The sequence below is a fragment of the Bidens hawaiensis genome, unplaced genomic scaffold (assembly GCF_021521415.1).
Source record: "Bidens hawaiensis isolate Kalapana, Puna unplaced genomic scaffold, B.hawaiensis_p1.1 tig00000055_1, whole genome shotgun sequence".
In the NCBI taxonomy this organism is placed as follows: Eukaryota; Viridiplantae; Streptophyta; class Magnoliopsida; order Asterales; family Asteraceae; genus Bidens; species Bidens hawaiensis.
The window spans coordinates 1,474,205-1,492,434 of NW_027491016.1; the positions used below are offsets into that span (position 1 = coordinate 1,474,205).

Below are 18,230 nucleotides of genomic sequence, written 5' to 3' on the forward strand. Positions count from 1 at the left end.
TATTATTATTATTTGCATGCTAAAGATGAATATAATATAATTATTATATATATTAACAAAAGGTATAGTTACATCAAATGGGTTGATAAAAAATCGTCATACTGATAGATGGGGTGAGTATTATGATCCAATATATTTTCAATCTATTAAGCCCTGCTTGAGGTGCGCGCATATTATGTATATATGTGTAAACCCTCGGGTGGGCAAAAGTGAAATTGCACTAATTTTGACGTTATTTTACTAATCTCGTGAAAATAACGTTAAAAGTGGCGGAAGGTTAATCAGGCATCATGTGGTGGCGTTGATAGCCGAAAGACGAGGGTACATGCACCAATCAGCCGGTATCCCGATGATTGAGTGCTATGTGCTTTATGTCCAAGGCTTGATGCAAAACTACTATCGAGCCGGGGGTCTCACCGGAAGCAGCCTCTCTATCCCTATGGGGTAGAGGTAAGGCTGTCTACATCTTACCCTCCTCAGACCCTAACATAGCTTTGCTATTGGTGGGATATACTGAGTACGATGATGATGATGATGATGATGATGATGATGATGATATTTTCAATCTATTGGTATAATACATTAGACCACGGCTCCTTATACACTACAATAAAATGGTATAACGCAAAGAAAGAATATGACCTTAAAAGAAATTGTTAATTTCATTTTATCCTCTTCGGGTTTGAGTAAGGGTGAGGCTATGCTAACCTGTTACATATTAAATGGAGTTCCTAATAATAGGAACAAAACTACCCCATATGACTTTTATATAAGAACCCACCAAATTTAAGTTATCTGAAAGTTTGGAGACGTAGATTTGTTGTAAGACTCACTGTTGACTTTGTGTGAAAGAGGTATAGAGTGTATATTCATTGGTTATGCTCAACATTTCAAAGCTTATAGGTTCTGAGTGTTGAACCTAATGCCTCTGTGCCTATATACACTTCATAGAGCCAAGAGATGGATTAATATTTAATTAACTTAGATTACTTCCATACATAAACTAAAGGACATGAGGCATAGTTTGAAGATATCTCATACCACTAACAACTCACTGAATATTGTAGATGTACCTTCAACTAGCTCTGATTCGTGAAAAGTACAAGAGCAAGAAAACCAAAGAATTTTGGTGATGATTTTCAACTTTGGTTAATTAAGCGGTCAACGAATGGATTGAATCTCAATGTCAATATTGTTAACACAATTAACCATAAATCTCTTATGCATAATCAATATGATGAGAGTCCAATCTGATATAATTCAGGTTTTATCTTCTCTAATCATTCATCTTTGTTCTTTTATAATCATTAGTTTGCTCAATCATGTGACATATGAACTATTGATTATTGTGTATTTTAATAAAACTGTACCATTCATGACAAGATGATCACGGGGCCGAAGCCCCACTGACTCTGATGCTCAAGTCACTTAACATATAAACATATATATGAGAGGAAAACCATGGTTTAACAAGTGAGAGAATATATATGTGTGACTAAAAATAAGTGTTTTACGTTGGGCTAAGTGTTTTCTTACCTTTAGATAGGTTTCATCTTAAAAGTGAAACGAAAATTATCGGGTGGGTCAGTGATCCAAATTTATTGTTAATATATACACACACACACACATACATACATACATACATACAGGGGATGATTTTTTAAAAACCATGTTTAGTTGTAGGAATTTAAGAACTTCATTCTATGCCACGCATTTAATTAAATGGATTGGAATATGTGGTTGAGATTAAATATGAGAAAAAAGTCAAAGTAGAAGAGAGAATAAAGATGTAAGTGGTTACACTAACTTTTACGTCTGTTACACATGTGTAAAAAGTCGATTCGGTGCGTAAAAAATTCTGTAATTTTGTACGTATATGTAACCTACATATATTACGCATGTGTAAAAAAAATTCAAAAAAAAAAATCGTTACACTAAGTTCTTTCGAGTTCTTAAAACTCAAAACAGTTCTTATTTGAAATCTCCCATGTATATATATACACCCCTTCATTAGAGGTGGGCATGAATTTCTGTTTACATCAACCATCAAATCATTCACATGATTTCATATAAATTTTAGATTAATCATTATAAAAATTAATATATTTGTATTACTTTCTACCAATCAATAGTTTCTTTTGTCCTTTACTTTTATTATTATTATTATTATTATTATTATTATTATTTCCTTTTCTTAATCATCCCATCACACATATATAATTAATTAAGATAAATTACTGATTCATATTAAGATACCTTATGTTTGTCTTTAAACTTAACTTTCCTGTTATAATAGTAATTATTACTAATATTAGTATCTTCAATAGATTTATACACATAGTATTATAACAAATCAATTCTCTTTAGCCACATGTTTTTAAATATAATTCTTTATTAGAAAAAGCGTTTTTGTTTTAAATATGAGACAAAAATTATAATTTGTCTTTTCATATTAGAAATATTTATAATCGCCTGGTTTTGTAAGAAAATGATCAACATCACACGTTATACAAATAACTACTCCATTATTTAATAATTTTATTTAATCCATGAGTTACTTGATTCTAACCAAAATCAACGAAACTTTGATACTTTTATAGTCTCAATTCCACACTCGTACCCATATAAGTAATTCTACTTAGTTTCCCCTCATCATCGATCCAATTTCTCTCACGCACACAAGCAAGCTTCAAGAAGAGTAGCTAATGAGCAATGACGTTGAGGCAGGCGGCCATGGGCATGGTCCAAAAGATTACCGCGATCCTCCACCTGCCACCTTCTTTGACCCCGAAGAGCTTACCAAATGGTCGTTTTACAGAGCCATTATTGCTGAATTCATCGCCACCCTCCTCTTTCTTTACATCGGTGTCCTGACTGTTATCAGCTGCAAGTCCCAAACTGACCCCGCTCATGGTTCTGACCAATGTGGGGGTGTTGGCCTTCTTGGCATCTCCTGGGCCTTCGGTGGCATGATCTTTGTCCTCGTCTATTGCACCGCCGGCATATCAGGTTAGTAACTTAATTTTATAGAATAATGAAATTCTCCGTAAAGTATCATATATTATTGATCAACTATACAAGTACAGTAACAAAGAAATCAAAACAAATCATGTTGCCTAATTATATAAAATAACGATATTACATTAACTTAATTAGTTTTACACAGAATAATGAGATACCAACTTTTTAAAGAAGTACAATGAGAACAAAGAAAGAAAACCAAATCAAATCAAAAATTAATATATCGTTTGTTTCGATGGCCTCCTTGCCTAGTGGCGTAAGTTGTTTATACCCATCAGAGTAGCACGACTTCGAGTCTCACAAAGTATGCATTAGGTGGATTTTAGGAGTAGATTAAACTGGGTGAGTGTGTCCACCGTTCAAACTTATATGAACAAAGATTAAGAATAAAGATACTAGCACACTCTGACTAACAATCGAACAACAGATTACAAATGTACAAAATGACCGACCCAATTGTTTCACATCAACGCTATCTAACCAACATTAAACGTATGGCACCTTGAAAGGACGCAATGCTTTAACTAATGACAGCTCTAATCGTTCATGTCGTAATTCTAATGACTAACTAACTTAACCTTGTAGTTAAAATACATAATGATAATATAGTATAACCCACACTTATACTTGATGAGATGTCCTAAGTCTTTTTATGTTTAAATTCAATATTGTCCAATTATGATAACAGTATTAGTATTTACAGTAAACCTTGATTTATATCTTCAATCTAGTAAACTTCTCCTTACATTTAACTTAATTAATTTGATACTAACGTTCTATTGGTTACGTTGTCACAATAAATTGAACTTGCAGGAGGACACATAAACCCCGCAGTGACATTTGGGTTGTTTTTAGCTAGGACGTTGACACTCCCAAGGGCGTTCATGTACATGGTGGCTCAATGCTTGGGTTCCATATGTGGGTGCGGTTTTGCTAAAGCTTTCCAAAAGACTTACTACAATGCTTATGGTGGCGGTACCAACACACTCTCAGATGGCTACAGCAAAGGCACCGGCTTAGGTGCTGAAATCATCGGCACATTTGTCCTTGTATACACCGTATTCTCAGCCACTGATCCCAAGAGAAATGCATGCGATTCCCATGTCCCCGTAAGCACTCCAACTTACTCTACTTCGTATATTATTTTTATGTGTAATATTTACATATGTTTTGATTTAAGGTTTTGGCACCACTTCCTATTGGATTTGCTGTATTTGTGGTTCACTTGGCCACAATCCCAATCACTGGTAGCGGAATCAACCCGGCTCGTAGTTTTGGTGCAGCCGTAATATATGGGAAAGACAAAGCTTGGGACGATCAAGTAAGCGATATATTATTAATATTATGTCAGTAAGTTAAATATGCTGATTGTGTACACTTTTTGCAGTGGATATACTGGGTGGGACCGATGATTGGATCTGCCATTGCCGCCTTCTACCACCAGTATATATTGCGAGCAGGCGCACTAAAAGCTCTTGCGTCATTCTGGAGCAACGCCTAGGATTGAGAGCATGAAGTTTAAAGCAATTCCATGTTGGTTTAAAGAGATTATATATACAAATTTGCTTGGTTGTCTAGTTTTCTACAAGAGCCTACTTTCAAACCCCTTTTATCTTTTTTCCTTTTAGATATCTATCAAGTCTCTTTTGTTTTGTGGTAATTAAAGAGTGTGAGAGTGTCTTTGCTACTCAAATAATAAGATGAGATTTTGTTGTCTTGTTGCCATATAACCACGTGAATGTTGATACGCTAAGCGTATAACCAGAGATCGGTTTGGTCATCCATAATGTTAAATCAGATGAGAGTTTTCCTGATTCAACATAAAGATCTCACGGGAGTTTTTTCAATTACGAACCATTTGAGAGTTTTCATGGTTCCACTGCGTTGTGCATGGGAGTTTGTCACCATATATGTAGTTACATGGCATATTTATTTAATGTACACTCACTTAGCGAAAACTAACCATTTATCTACACATACTTTCAGGAGTCTATTTAAATGGGAGGGCTGAGCTCGATCAAATTGGGCGGTTAAAGGATGAAACATGGTTAAATAATCGGATTTTCAAATTTTAAAATATTAATGTTTTTTAAAGATCTTAGATGGAGAGAAAATTATAGTTTAAACATGAATGTATTGACGATATGGGAGTTGATTGAGGATTTTTTTTTCTTAAAGTAGTAGATTTATTAAGAAAAAGTGGTTTTTAGGTATCTGACATTGGACCAAATGAATTTTAGGTATCCAGCTACTAAGATAGCTGGATTTGGTTTCTCTCCTAATGGCTTTCCATGTAAGCGACGACGTGTGCATCTGTGGTGACTGGATCGGCTATCTCAGATGGCTGGATCCAAGTGGTAGCACAAGATGTGACGAACCATCTGAGATAGCTGGATTGAACTCCTACTTTATTCCCTTTCACACCATTTCGCCACGTGATATCAAAAGATAATACCAATCACTAAGATAGTTGGATTTAACTTCCTACTTTCATTCATTCCAAACTCATGGGTATACTCCTTTGAAGATGCAAATATGATTTGAAAGAATACAGCTTTAGTGATGGAATGTAACATCTTTTGAATACAATTCTCACTAGTATTCTATGCAAAGTAATTAATAGGATTCGATAATTTTGATTCAACACACATACACACACACACACAAATAAATAAATAAATAAATAAAATACTTTTTCCCTATATATTTATCCAACCTTTCCATTTACAAGTTTTCCAACTTTCTCAAATTATTACCTCAAGTTCATAAATTTTTAATAGCGATTTGCACTTGTGGTCAATACGTTGTTCGCACATCCTGGACTGATCGCACCTCGGGAGGTAGATTCTCATCATGTCCATGATTGTAAGAACCCTAATCATTGTTAATCCTCATTTGCCAATTTTCTTAAATTTCATATATTTTATAAGGTCCCAAATGTCAAAATATTATAGGTTGGATAGACTCGGTCATGTGCAATCGTGTCGTAACCATTATTCCTGGACTTTCGCGTTCTAAAAACATGCTTGAATATGAATTTACCGTCCTTCTAACAAAGCATCATTTGAAGAACAAGCTTGAAGAACAATTAATGAAAGCATGGAGTTCAATCTAGCTTTCTTAGATAGCTGGTCTCATCTTATGCTGTCACACGACGGAATGATGTGTGAGGAAACAAACTTAGATCCAGCCATCTAAGATGGCTGATCCAGTCACCACAAATGTACACGTTGTTGCTTACGTGGAACGCCACTAGGAGTGATAAACTCAATCCAGCCATCTCAGATGGTGGATACCTAAAATCCATTTGGTCTATTGTCAGATACCTAAAAACCACTTTTTTATTAATAAACCTATTATTTTAAAAGAAAAAATTTCCGTTTGAATACCTGTGGTTTGATTGTTCCATCTATTTATATATGATTTCAAAACCTTTAACTCTTTGAATACAAATATATTTTAACTATATCAATTTGTATACAAATTCCAAACGGAGTTAAACAGATATGTTACTTTCGTCAATTTCAATTAAAAAAATTAATCACTGCCCTCGTTTAAACCCTAACACCCCGCTTTGTTCATACGTTTCCCCCAAACACTTCATTTGAACCTTAACTCCCTTCTTCGTTCATACTGTCTTCCCCAAATTCAACGATAGTAATCTGCAATTGTGTTCTCCAGTAGCAAAAATTGTCTCGGGACTTCTGAATTTGATTAAGAATCACGAAGAAATGGTCCGAAAACGGGATATGGAGAACAAGAGATTGAAACATGTTCTATTTTCTAGTCTGGTTTTCTTTGTAGTGAAAAGTTAAAATACAAAGGGAGACAAAAATGAGAAAGGTGAGAAGGATTTGTGGTCACACAAAAAACCCCTCAAAAAAAGTTCCAAAAAATTAATAAAAAAAAATCATAACTCAAAATATAAATAAAAAATAAAAAATGAAAAAAAAACAAAAATGTTTCCCTCATCATTCTCGTTCCAAAAAAAAACCCCTCCGAAAAGACACAATGATGAAAATGAACAAAAGACACAATTATAGCTAAAAAAGACACAATAAATCGCAAAATATAACACAATGCCGAACAAAATATAACACAATGTTGAGTAATATAACACAATGTCAAGGAAAAAAGACAGTCAATAACGAAAATAAATACAAAACACAATGATAAACAAAAAGACACAATGATATTTTTCACTCAACATTGTGTCTTTTTCGAGTTTTTTTTTTAAAGAACTAGGAAGACGGTGGAAACATTTTTGTCTTTTTACTTTTTTTTGCTTTTTATTAAATTTTGAATTATGAATTTTTATTTATTTATTTTTAATTTCTTTTAAGGGTTTTTTTTGTGTGACTATAAATCCTTCTCATTCTTCTCATTTTTGTCTCCTTTTTTAGATTAACTTGACCCTTCTTTGTAATCTACTATCTTGTCAATTAACATGAAATATTATGTAATCGTTTGTAAACGTCAATTTCTAGATTTGTTAAATGTATGTGGATGATTTTACAAGTTATGAAATGAAAGTTTGCATTTAGTTTTGTTTATGATATGTTCGATTGGGTTGCTTTTGGCTTTATGAAATGAAAGTTTACATTTAACTCCGTTTGAAAGTTGTATACAATAGATATAATTAAAATATATTTGTATTCAAAGCGTTAAAGGTTTCGAAATTATATACAAATAGATGGAACGTAGCATGGTTTTGTGTTTAATCTTTTTATTATTTTTTTTGATTGACTTAATTGGCCACACAAATTAAGAATTGAGAAAGTATATCAATCAATAATACCCCGTATAAATCTCGTCCCTCTGTTTAGGGAGGGCGGCTGAGAAAGTATAACATGCATTTTTTGGGTGTTTAAAAACCATTGAAATCATTCAAATCGTCCAAACCAATCTAAACTTGCCGGTTTAGAGTAAATCAGTTCAATTTACGTTTATGGTTTAGGATCGATATCAAGTTTCACAGTTCGTTTACTGTTTTAAATTTACGTTTATGGTTTTAGGATCGATATCAAGTTTCACAGTTCGTTTACTGTTTTAAAAGTCGGCTGCCAAAACAAAACAAGGTGAACTATTCAGAAAAAATAATTACCTTCCTTAAATACCTATACTTTTAATAAAGATAAATATTTTCACAAAACAGTACAAGTATTTTTAATTGTAAAACATATGTATTGCTAACTTAACGTATAAGTGAAAGCATCAAAGATGACTTTTATAATCACGCTGGGAAAGCACTCGTTCATCAATAGAGTAAAGTCTTTTGGACACGTTAAAAAAACAAGTGCCTCAAGACCATAATTCACACACATCAAACAAAAGACAGATTAACAAATGTGTACAATGTTTTTTTTTAAAAGCACTTAAAGCTTAAGCGTTGCTACTGAAGGAACCAAGACCTTTGGCTGAGCCTGCTCTCAATACATATTGATGGTACAAGGCTGCGATAGCGACTCCAATCATCGGTCCTACCTCATAACCACTACATGCACCAAGTTCACAAGGTCAGTATATTTAGACTTACTTGATCAACAAAAGTTATACATGATATGAAAAACAAAACTTACTTGATCGTCCCAGGCTTTGTCTTTTCCGTACATGACTGCGGCACCAAAACTACGAGCTGGGTTGATTCCGGTGCCGGTGATTGGGATAGTGGCCAAGTGAACCATAAATACAGCAAATCCAATAGGGAGAGGTGCCAAAACCTTAAATAAAAGACAAATAAATACACATACAAAAATAATAAATAATGTATCATGTAGAGTAATCAGGAGTACTTACGAGTACTTACCGGGACATGGGAATCGTGTGCGTTTCTCTTAGGGTCGGTGGCCGAGAAGACGGTGTAAACGAGGACAAATGTGCCAATGATTTCAGCGCCTAAGCCAGTGCCTTTGCTGTAGCCATCTGCAACCTCATTGGCCGCCACCATAAGCATTGTAGTAAGACTTTTGGAAAGCTTTAACCAGACCACATCCACAAATGGCACCCAAGCATTGAGCCACGATGTACAAGAACGCCCTGGGGAGCGTCACCTTCCTGGCCAAAAACAACCCAAATGTCACCGCAGGGTTAATGTGTCCTCCTGCAAATTGAATTTATCGTCATATATATCCACTAGAACATTATAAATATCAAATTAACTAGTTAAATGTGTGTGTGTGTGTGGGGGGGGGGGGGGGGTTAATCCAACGAATATATATCAACTAGGGTTTTCTGTAATGTTGTTACTATAGACGATATGATTATGGTTTCCATTGTACTCCTATAAATAGTTAACCAATCTAAACAAATACTTTACGTCTTTTCATTATTCTGAAAAATTTAGTTATTGACCTGAGATGCCAGCGGTGCAATAGACGAGCACAAAGATCATGCCACCAAAGGCCCAAGCAATGCCGAGGATGCCAACACCACCACATTGGTCTGAGCTGTGAGCAGGGTCGGTTTGTGACTTGTAGCCAGTAACAGTCAAGACAGTGATGTAAAGGAAGAGAAGGGTGGCGATGAATTCAGCAATGATGGCTCGATAAAAGGACCATTTGGTTAGCTCCTCAGCGTCAAATAGGTCAGCCGGTGGAGGGTCTTGGTAGTCCTTTGCGCCATGGTCATGGCCACCAACCTCAACGTCTTTGCCCATTACTTAATTACTCTTCTAAAGCTTAGTGTTAGAGAAGTTGGAAGTGTTTTGAGTGGTGGATAACGAGAAGAGAAGAAAGCAATTTATATGCGATTATTAATAATGTAATAAATAATTGCATATTTAATATCCTTATTATTTTGAGTTGGAGATGATTGAGTTTGTACATATGTTAAACCTCATCAGTCTCTGTCGACACCGTCCATTCATTTTTGATCATCCAACAACTAATCTTTATGCCACCTGGATTCCACTAGCCAATCAGTGCTCAGAGTTGGTAACTGAGAATTTTTCTGCAAACCCAGCCAATCATCTAATTAATAAGTAATTAACATCATCTTTCACTTCATGGTTATAAGGCCACCGTCCACCATGCTACATTAATCACAACAATTTGTCTTTATTAGGCAATTGGTTGTGGCCTCACTAACAAATACTAGTTAAAACGTCATGTCACTATTATCAAGGATAATAATCAATACAAAACCCACAAATCATGTCTTCTTTTGCTTCATTAACTTTTCTTACATACCACAACATCTACTTTTATTCAAAATTGGACTTATCCTACGGTCGTCCATCTTGTGAGGGCATATCAAGGATAATAATCAATACAATCCCACAAATCATGGCTAATCAAAGATGGAGATATTATCTCCATAAGTTATGTCTTGCATATAATTGTAATTAAATGTATTCCTAGAATTAGCTTGTATATATAAATGTTTTATTGTAATAGACAAAGTGTGCTTGATTTCTAACTTCCATGTTAACTATCACGTAGGTGGTGGAATTTTAACTAGCTCAATGGCACAGGTTCCAATGTCGGTACCGATATCGTGCGGTTCGGATTAGTTTGGTTCGTCACCCTTATTGACACTCGTATAACTTATGACAACAAAATAATATTATATTAACAACTTCATTTGCAACAAAAATACACAGGATTGCCGAGAAAAACATTAAACACAGTTGCATATTCAACTTTATTTAAACAAAAAAAGAAGAAGAAGAAATAAGGATTAACACGCGTAAGTTATTTGAGAAAATAAAATTAAAAAAATATTAAATGGATAAAAAATATATATTAATGACTTAACTTTTTTAAAAATTATAAAGTATTTGGATAAGTTAAAAGTTGTGAGTGAAATAAGTCATAAGTTACACTTTTGTAACTTATGACTTATGACAATAAGTTAAAGTTATAAGGAGGTTGAAATAAGGGATCTCTTGAATATAAAATTATACGTTACAACACTAAGTTTTAATGTCTAAACTACAAACTAACACAACTTCAAATATATATCTAAAAAATGTTAATAAAATATACATTGTTTTCCATTCATTTTCAAGTCGAGTTTTCCATTGTGCCTTTGAGCTTTTCATTCCTGAATTTTATTTACATCTTATCCAATTGAATAGTATAAATTAAAATCTAAATAATTTATTATAATAACTAATTTGATTATTAAATATAATGTAAAAAATGTTGTTAAATTCAAGAAAGTTTGGGAAAGATGTTAGGGAGGAAGGGACGTCTACGGATACTCCATATCGGGTACTAATGTACTACCGAATCGGGAACACTAATGTCACGCCGCCCGGGGGGGGTGCTTACTTTAGTTGTGGAGCTCATTTTCCTCACACAACTAAGCCACTACGTCTAGTCTTAGAACACATGGAATATAAGAGTTTGTAACGATGAATGCGTTGATTACATGGTAGTTGATACTTGACTGAGCATGTTGTAGCCTTGGAGGCGTTTTTATAAATCTTTATTAATGGTTTGGAAAGGAACAATGGCCTGAAATAAGTCATGTTTCCTTTAAAGGTAGGATCAACAAATCAATTTTATCTGTTTTGTTACTATTTATGATTTTTGCATTAATCTTTTAGTCATTGTCTTCTTGATGTAGTTGGTCAAACTCATATAGAAAGTTAGCATGTATATAACACTTAAATGTTTAAACAAAACTGCAAAAGTATCAAATTTGATTTTATTTATTTATTCACCGTTACTTGAGGGTTGGAAAAACACTCATCCGTAAATACAACAAACAAAAGGTAATGAAAATGAAATTCAGAAGAAAAAAAAAGATAAAAGATAAAGAAAAAAGCAAAGACTTGAAAGTAAAGTCTTTTGGACACGTTAAAAAACCAAGTGCCCCAAGACAACAATTCACACTCATTAAACAAGACAAATTTATACAATTTCTTCCAAAAGCACTCATAGCTTAAGCATTGCTCGAGAAGGATCCAAGACCTTTAGTTGCGCTTGCCCTTAGTACGTATTGGTGGTAGAAGGCGGCGATGGCGGCTCCGATCATCGGTCCCACCCAAAATAACCACTACACAAAAGGTCACACAGTCAGCATATTTGAACTTACTTATTAAGATGGCGTAGACACGATATAAATGATAAAACTTACTTGATCATCCCAAGCTTTGTCTTTTCCGTACATGACGGCTGCACCGAAACTACGAGCTGGGTTGATTCCAGTGCCAGTGATCGGGATGGTGGCCAAGTGAACCATGAATACGGCAAATCCAATAGGAAGAGGTGCCAAAACCTTAAATAAAAAACAAATAAATACACATACAAAAATAACAAATAATGTATCATCTAGAGTACTTAGTAGTACTTACTGGGACATGGGAATCGCGTGCATTTCTCTTGGGGTCGGTGGCTGAGAATACGGTGTATACAAGGACAAATGTGCCGATGATTTCAGCACCCAAGCCGGTGCCTTTACTGTAGCCATCTGCTAGCTCGTTGGCACCACCTCCGTAAGCATTGTAGTAAGTCTTTTGAAAAGCTTTAACCAGACCGCACCCACAAATGGCACCCAAGCATTGTGCCATGATGTACAATAACGCCCTGGGGAGCGTCACCTTCCTAGCCAAAAATAACCCAAATGTCACTGCGGGGTTGATGTGTCCTCCTGCAAATTCAATTCATCGTCAAAACACATGCACTAATTAATAACATTGAACCTCTTCGAGGACATGGTTGAGGATAGGAATTCTTAGAGACGTAGAATTAAGGTTATTGACTTTTAGGGAGAAAGTAATACCCTAGGGGCTTCTCTTTACCTTATTCTTGGTCACACGGCATTATGTTATTTTCTTTTCATATATATTGAGTAGTCTCTTCTTTGCATTTTACTCCTAGTATTTCAATATATCTATATATTATTATTATTATCAATATTATTATTATTACTAAGTGCTATTATTAATTATATTATTGTTAAACTTTGATTGCCTTTTATATTTTCCTATACATGCGATTTTTTAGAGCTAGGGGTCTCTCTGGAAGCCGCCTCCCTATTCTATTGGATAGGGGTACAATATGCTTACATCCCACCCTCCTAGACCCTACTTATAGCTTTGCTATTGATGGGATTGCTACTGGGTATGATTGATTGATTGAACGTTATATTATCAAATTAATTAAATAGTTAAATAATGTAGGGGAGAAGTATTTGCCTGAGATGCCAGCAGTGCAATAGACAAGTACAAAGATCATCGCACCAAATGCCCAAGCAATGCCAAGGATGCCAACACCACCACATTGGTCAGAGCTGTGGGCAGGGTCGGTTTGTGACTTGTAGCCAATAACAGTCAAGACAGTGATGTAAAGGAAGAGAAGGGTGGCGATGAATTCAGCAATGATGGCTCTGTAAAAAGACCATTTGGTTAGCTCCTCGGCGTCAAATAGATCAGCCGGTGGAGGGTCTTGGTAGTCCTTTGCACAGTAGTCATGGCCGCCAACCTCAACGTCTTTGCCCATTGCCTAATTACTCTTTAAAATTACTCTTCTAAAGGTTAGTGTTAAGAGAGATTGAAGTATTTGGAGTGGTGGATAATGAGAAGAGAAAAAAGCAATTTATACGCATATTCGAAAATGCATATTCGATCATTAATAATGTGACAAATAATTGCATATTCAAAATCCTTATTATTTTGAGTTGGAGATGATGATCGATGTTGTACATATGCGAACCTCATCATTCTCACTTGCCACCGTCCATTTATTTTTGATCATCCAAAAACTATTCTTTATTCCACTAGCCAAATCAGTGCTCAGTTGGTAACAAGTATTTTTCTGCTAACCCAGCCAATCATTTAATTAGTAATTAACATTAAAAATAATTTCTGGCTATCACACCACCGTCCATCCACATTCCACCACACTACATTTTGTCCCTTGGATTATTCATAAATCCATAATCAATATTTATACATGTGGTTCCCATTTAAATTAACCCGACTATGACACGTATATTTATTCATGTGCAAAACATCAATCCTAACCTTGACATGCTTATGACAGTGTAACATGACTACAAACCGTTGAACTTATTATATAAATGTTTAAAACTGGTTGGCGGATACTAATCAAGATGTAAGTGTGTTACTTGGGTTGGTGGGTTGTACTAAGTAGGTTAAATAGGTTGGTGGGTCGACTTGTTTAATTAATTAAATAAGATGGCGGATCAACTTGTTTAACTAAAAGGACTATAGTGCTAAACTGGACACGGCCCATTTATTAAAAAAGTCGACCTAGACAGCATATATATATATATATATTAAATGGGTTAACTACGATAACCTAGAGGTGTGTATGGGTCTGTTTATGTTAAAACCGAACAAAAAAAAACAAAATTTAGTTGTTGAGTTTTTATTAAACCCTACGGTTTCGGTTCTTTCCGTTTTCGTTTGGGTTTAGTTTTGATTTTATTGGTTTTGCTTTTTTAGTTTACCTTATGGGCTTCAGATTTTTGGGGCCAAAAAAATTGGCACAAAAATTTAGTTAACATTAGTTACTAAATTCTTATAAATTAAAGAAAATTCAATATTAGTAATGCAAATTCATAAATTTGGTTCGGTTCGGGTTTTCCGATTTTAGTTACATGCAAAACCGAATCAAAAGTTCGCCTATTTACAAAAGTAAAAATAAAACATAACAATCGGTTTCTATTTAGGTTCGGTTTTTGTTATTATAATGGATTGGTTTTTTTTATTTCATGCACATAACCCAAAACCTGCTTATGTTCATTTAGTGTTTTGGGTTTTGTTAGAAATTGTCATTCTTTGGTATCTTAATACAGTTGTCAATTATGTGAAAATGTAAATAAATGTAAAAACTTTGAATTTTGAAAATGGTGACAACAAAATGCCTTCTTGTTATTCAAGACAAAAGAAATGACTGCTGTCCAGGGCCCTTAGAAGTTAGACCAGCCCATTGTTGTAGAAGAGCCCAAAAGTTGCCAAAATGACAAGTTTAGTGTGGTCCTTTGGAAGCCATCATGAATTCATGATATTGGCCTATTGGGTTTGTATGCCCAAATGACTTGTTTCTATTTCTTCATCTAATAAAGACGTGGGGCCTTAACCAATCAACTTTTTTATTTTCTATTTTTATATCTTTTATTTATATATTACACATCCCTAATATATATATAATAAGTTTGAAATGATACTTTCTTATCGGTCTATTTCTTTATATTTCTCCATCATTTCATCCCCATACATCTCTAATATCTTTGTGACCTTAATTAAAATTACATGTTACGAATTTATGATGCTAGTCACTCGAATTTATGAGTGGGTTGAGTTGAATTTGAGTGATGGGTTTGAGTCAGGATGGATTTTTAAAATAGATTGTTAGGATGAGTATGGGTCAAGATGGGTGAAGTTAATCCATCTTGACTCAAGTAAAGGTTAAAATGCAAAGGGTTTCAAAAACCACTCAAAAAAATATTCAAAAAATTTAATAAAAAATTAATAACTCAAAATATAAATAAAAAATGCAAAAACTAAAATGTCTCCCCCGTCGTCCTCGCTCATAATTAAAAAAATCTCGGTTTCGTCTCGGTTCAGGTTCTTTTTTTTTCGGTTCAATTTTGCTTCTTTTTTTTTGTTTCGGTCTATATTTGGTTTCAACGTCTTCGGTTTTTTTTCAGTTTCGATTTCTCAGTTTTATTCGGTTTAGGTGGGTATGGGTCAAGATGTGTAAAGTTAACATATCTTGAACTAAGTAAAGGTTAAAATACAAAGGGTTTCAAAAACCCATCAAAAAAATATTCAAAAAAATTAATAAAAAAGTAATAACTCAAAATATAAATCGAAAATGCAAAAAGTAAAATAACTAAAATGTTTTCCCCGTCTTCCTCGTTCATTAAAAAAAACTCGGTTTTGTCTCGGTTCAGGTTCATTTGTTCAGTTTTTTCGCTTCGGTTTTGCTTTTTTTCATTCGTTGGTTTCGGTATATGTTCAGTTTCAATGATTTCGGTTTCGATTTCTCGGTTTCTATTCGGTTCCGTGGACTTTGTTTGAAATAAAATTGGATAAGGCTTGTTTTAGTCAATTCTAACCGATAAACAAACTCATTATAACCTATAACCAAAAGTCACTAGCATTTTTCCAACACATCTTGACCTTCTTCCAAAATTCTTTTGATCCATCCTGACCCATCTCAAATTTAAAATCCAAATTGATCCAAAACAACTCATTTAGGTTTGTTTGCCACCCTTAATAAAAACCATTTTAAATATAAATGTACTTAAATGCAATGTTGTTGAAACCGGACCGTACCGGCCGGTCGGACCAGTTCGATTAGTATTCGTCCACTGACCGGTCCGGTTCTGTGTGGTTCGCTTGGCTCCCGGATGACCGGCCGGTTCTAACCGGTTCAACCGGAAAACCGGACCGGTTGAACCGATTTACTATGAAAACAAAAAACATGAAAAACCTTTTTCCCAGCCTTAGCCATCATTTTTTACCAAGTTGCCTGACCGGTCGCTTGTCCAATTCAATGTCTGTTCTGGTTATGAAAACATTGCTTAAATGCCCGAGTCACCAAGTGGCAACTTTCAAGTGGACCAGCCCAAACAGGGTTTATCCACATACTAGGCCCTACCAGAGTACCAGTTAGCTGGCTACTAGTCTATTGCACAAGTTAACCTTGTGTGGTTGGACCATATGTCACTCTCCCATTCTTTTGCAAGTACTCATTAATTTGGCTCTTTTTACGTTAAAATTTAGAAAATTAACCAAAAGGACTAGTGGTTGTGGATAAAGTTTGAATTTGAAGTTTGGTCTTTGCTTCTAGTTTTGTAGATATTATATTACAATATTATCGCTTTACCAGCAAAATAAAAACTAATGTAAAAAATTTACTTTTCTCTATGGTTTTGTGATTGAAAGTGATATATATATAATGAGTTTGGATCAAATATAAATAAAATTAATATGTAAATTGTGAGAATAAAATAAAGTAATTATATAATTACTTTACAATTTAATTGCATAATTACTCTACTTGTATATATAATTACTCTATTTGATTCTCACAATTAGCACGTTAATTTTATTTGTGCGTTAACCTTCCCATATATATAATAGCAATAATCATTTAACCCGAATACCCAATACTCCTTAGCTACTTTTAAAAATATAAAATTATAACCTAACTAATACTTTAACGGCTATTTGGAATTGAATAAGAATCGAGATCGGTGACACCAACCGTGAATAACCGATTAGGCGATTAGCCGATTAACTCCTAAGTTTTGCATAGATCATCATATGGAAAACCGATTAAGGCAATTGATTTTAACTTGAGTTTGACATTCATCTCTTTTTATCAATTCAATATTTGATTATTTTGAGCACATCTTTTGTGTTTCTTTGCAATGTTGTAAAAGTAAGTTTATAAGGCCGAGTACTCCCCGAGTACTCGCAAGGTACGTTGCCGAGGAGAGTTTCTTTAACTCCGCCTAGTTACTAAGAATCCATCAAAGATTGTCAAACTCAACCAGAATCACATTTAGTCAATGGACTTGAGTCGATTTAGACTTAAAAAATAAAGCATAATTCTTATTTCTATAATATTAAAAAACAAATATCATTTTTCAATTAATGATTAGTAATTCTTAGAATAATTTATTGTGTATTTCTTTTATTTATATTGATATTTACATATTTTGTTATAAATATTAGTAAAATAATGATATTTGACATATATATTATATCCAAAAACTAATTTTCTTTATATTTACCATGTCCGAGCATTCTCCGAGTATTCCCCGAGTACTCCGAGTACACCCAACTCCCCAGTCGACCGCCTATGGTCCGCCTAGCGACTTTTGCAACCTTGTTTCTTTGTTCCCATGGGTAGCCTTTTAGGCTTTTAAGGTAATTGAACTTTTAATTTTAAGTTTAGTTACCAATTCTAACGCGATAATTGCACGTAGAGTCTTGTTGCCTATTTCAGATTTTTAGAGAGCATCCGTAGAAGGAAAATTATGAAAATTGAAGTTGTTGAAATCCCCGCCTATGACCCACAATGTCACAAAAAAATGAAATAAAATAATGAGTTAGCTATGATAGCTATTGAGGACCGTATATTAGAGATAAAAGCTGACCAGCAATTTTGTTTCTAAGAATGTTAGGAGATGTTTATGATTCATTTAACTATGTAAGATAAGGGAAACTGCTATAATAATTTTGTTTTGATTTATTGTCGTAACAGTTAATCGCCGTAATA

General features: G+C 34.2%; 2 protein-coding genes and 1 pseudogene across 2 annotated transcripts; 1 reads left to right on the plus strand and 2 right to left on the minus strand.

Moving 5' to 3' along the window:
* Nucleotides 1–2,672: 2,672 nt before the first annotated feature.
* On the plus strand, nt 2,673–4,535 carry LOC143631905 (aquaporin PIP2-2-like). The gene is made up of 4 exons (XM_077100559.1): nt 2,673–3,009; nt 3,835–4,130; nt 4,202–4,342; nt 4,409–4,535. Exons 1-4 carry the CDS (start codon nt 2,706–2,708, stop codon nt 4,520–4,522), a joined length of 855 nt encoding a protein of 284 aa, XP_076956674.1. The 5' UTR covers nt 2,673–2,705; the 3' UTR covers nt 4,523–4,535.
* Nucleotides 4,536–8,403: 3,868 nt separating this feature from the next.
* Nucleotides 8,404–9,676, minus strand: LOC143632004 (aquaporin PIP2-4-like; annotated as a pseudogene).
* A 2,144-nt stretch (nt 9,677–11,820) lies between these two features.
* Nucleotides 11,821–13,469, minus strand: LOC143632108 (aquaporin PIP2-4-like). The gene is made up of 4 exons (XM_077100719.1): nt 13,166–13,469; nt 12,323–12,618; nt 12,106–12,246; nt 11,821–12,024 (listed from the first exon to the last, which is right to left on the minus strand). The coding sequence occupies exons 1-4, from the start codon at nt 13,467–13,469 to the stop codon at nt 11,911–11,913; spliced, it is 855 nt and encodes a 284-aa protein (XP_076956834.1). The 3' UTR covers nt 11,821–11,910.
* Between the last annotated feature and the right edge of the window lie 4,761 nt (nt 13,470–18,230).

Excerpts from the sequence above, each read along its gene's own strand:
- LOC143631905 (XM_077100559.1), top strand. The coding sequence starts at position 2,706 with ATGAGCAATGACGTTGAGGCAGGCGGCCATGGGCATGGTCCAAAAGAT. Across the intron at positions 3,010-3,834 it reads TTGCACCGCCGGCATATCAG|GAGGACACATAAACCCCGCA; the intron begins GTTAGTAACTTA and ends TTGAACTTGCAG. Across the intron at positions 4,131-4,201 it reads CATGCGATTCCCATGTCCCC|GTTTTGGCACCACTTCCTAT; the intron begins GTAAGCACTCCA and ends TTTTGATTTAAG.
- LOC143632108 (XM_077100719.1), bottom strand. The coding sequence starts at position 13,469 with ATGGGCAAAGACGTTGAGGTTGGCGGCCATGACTACTGTGCAAAGGAC. Across the intron at positions 12,619-13,165 it reads TTGCACTGCTGGCATCTCAG|GAGGACACATCAACCCCGCA; the intron begins GCAAATACTTCT and ends TTGAATTTGCAG. Across the intron at positions 12,025-12,105 it reads ACAAAGCTTGGGATGATCAA|TGGTTATTTTGGGTGGGACC; the intron begins GTAAGTTTTATC and ends CCTTTTGTGTAG.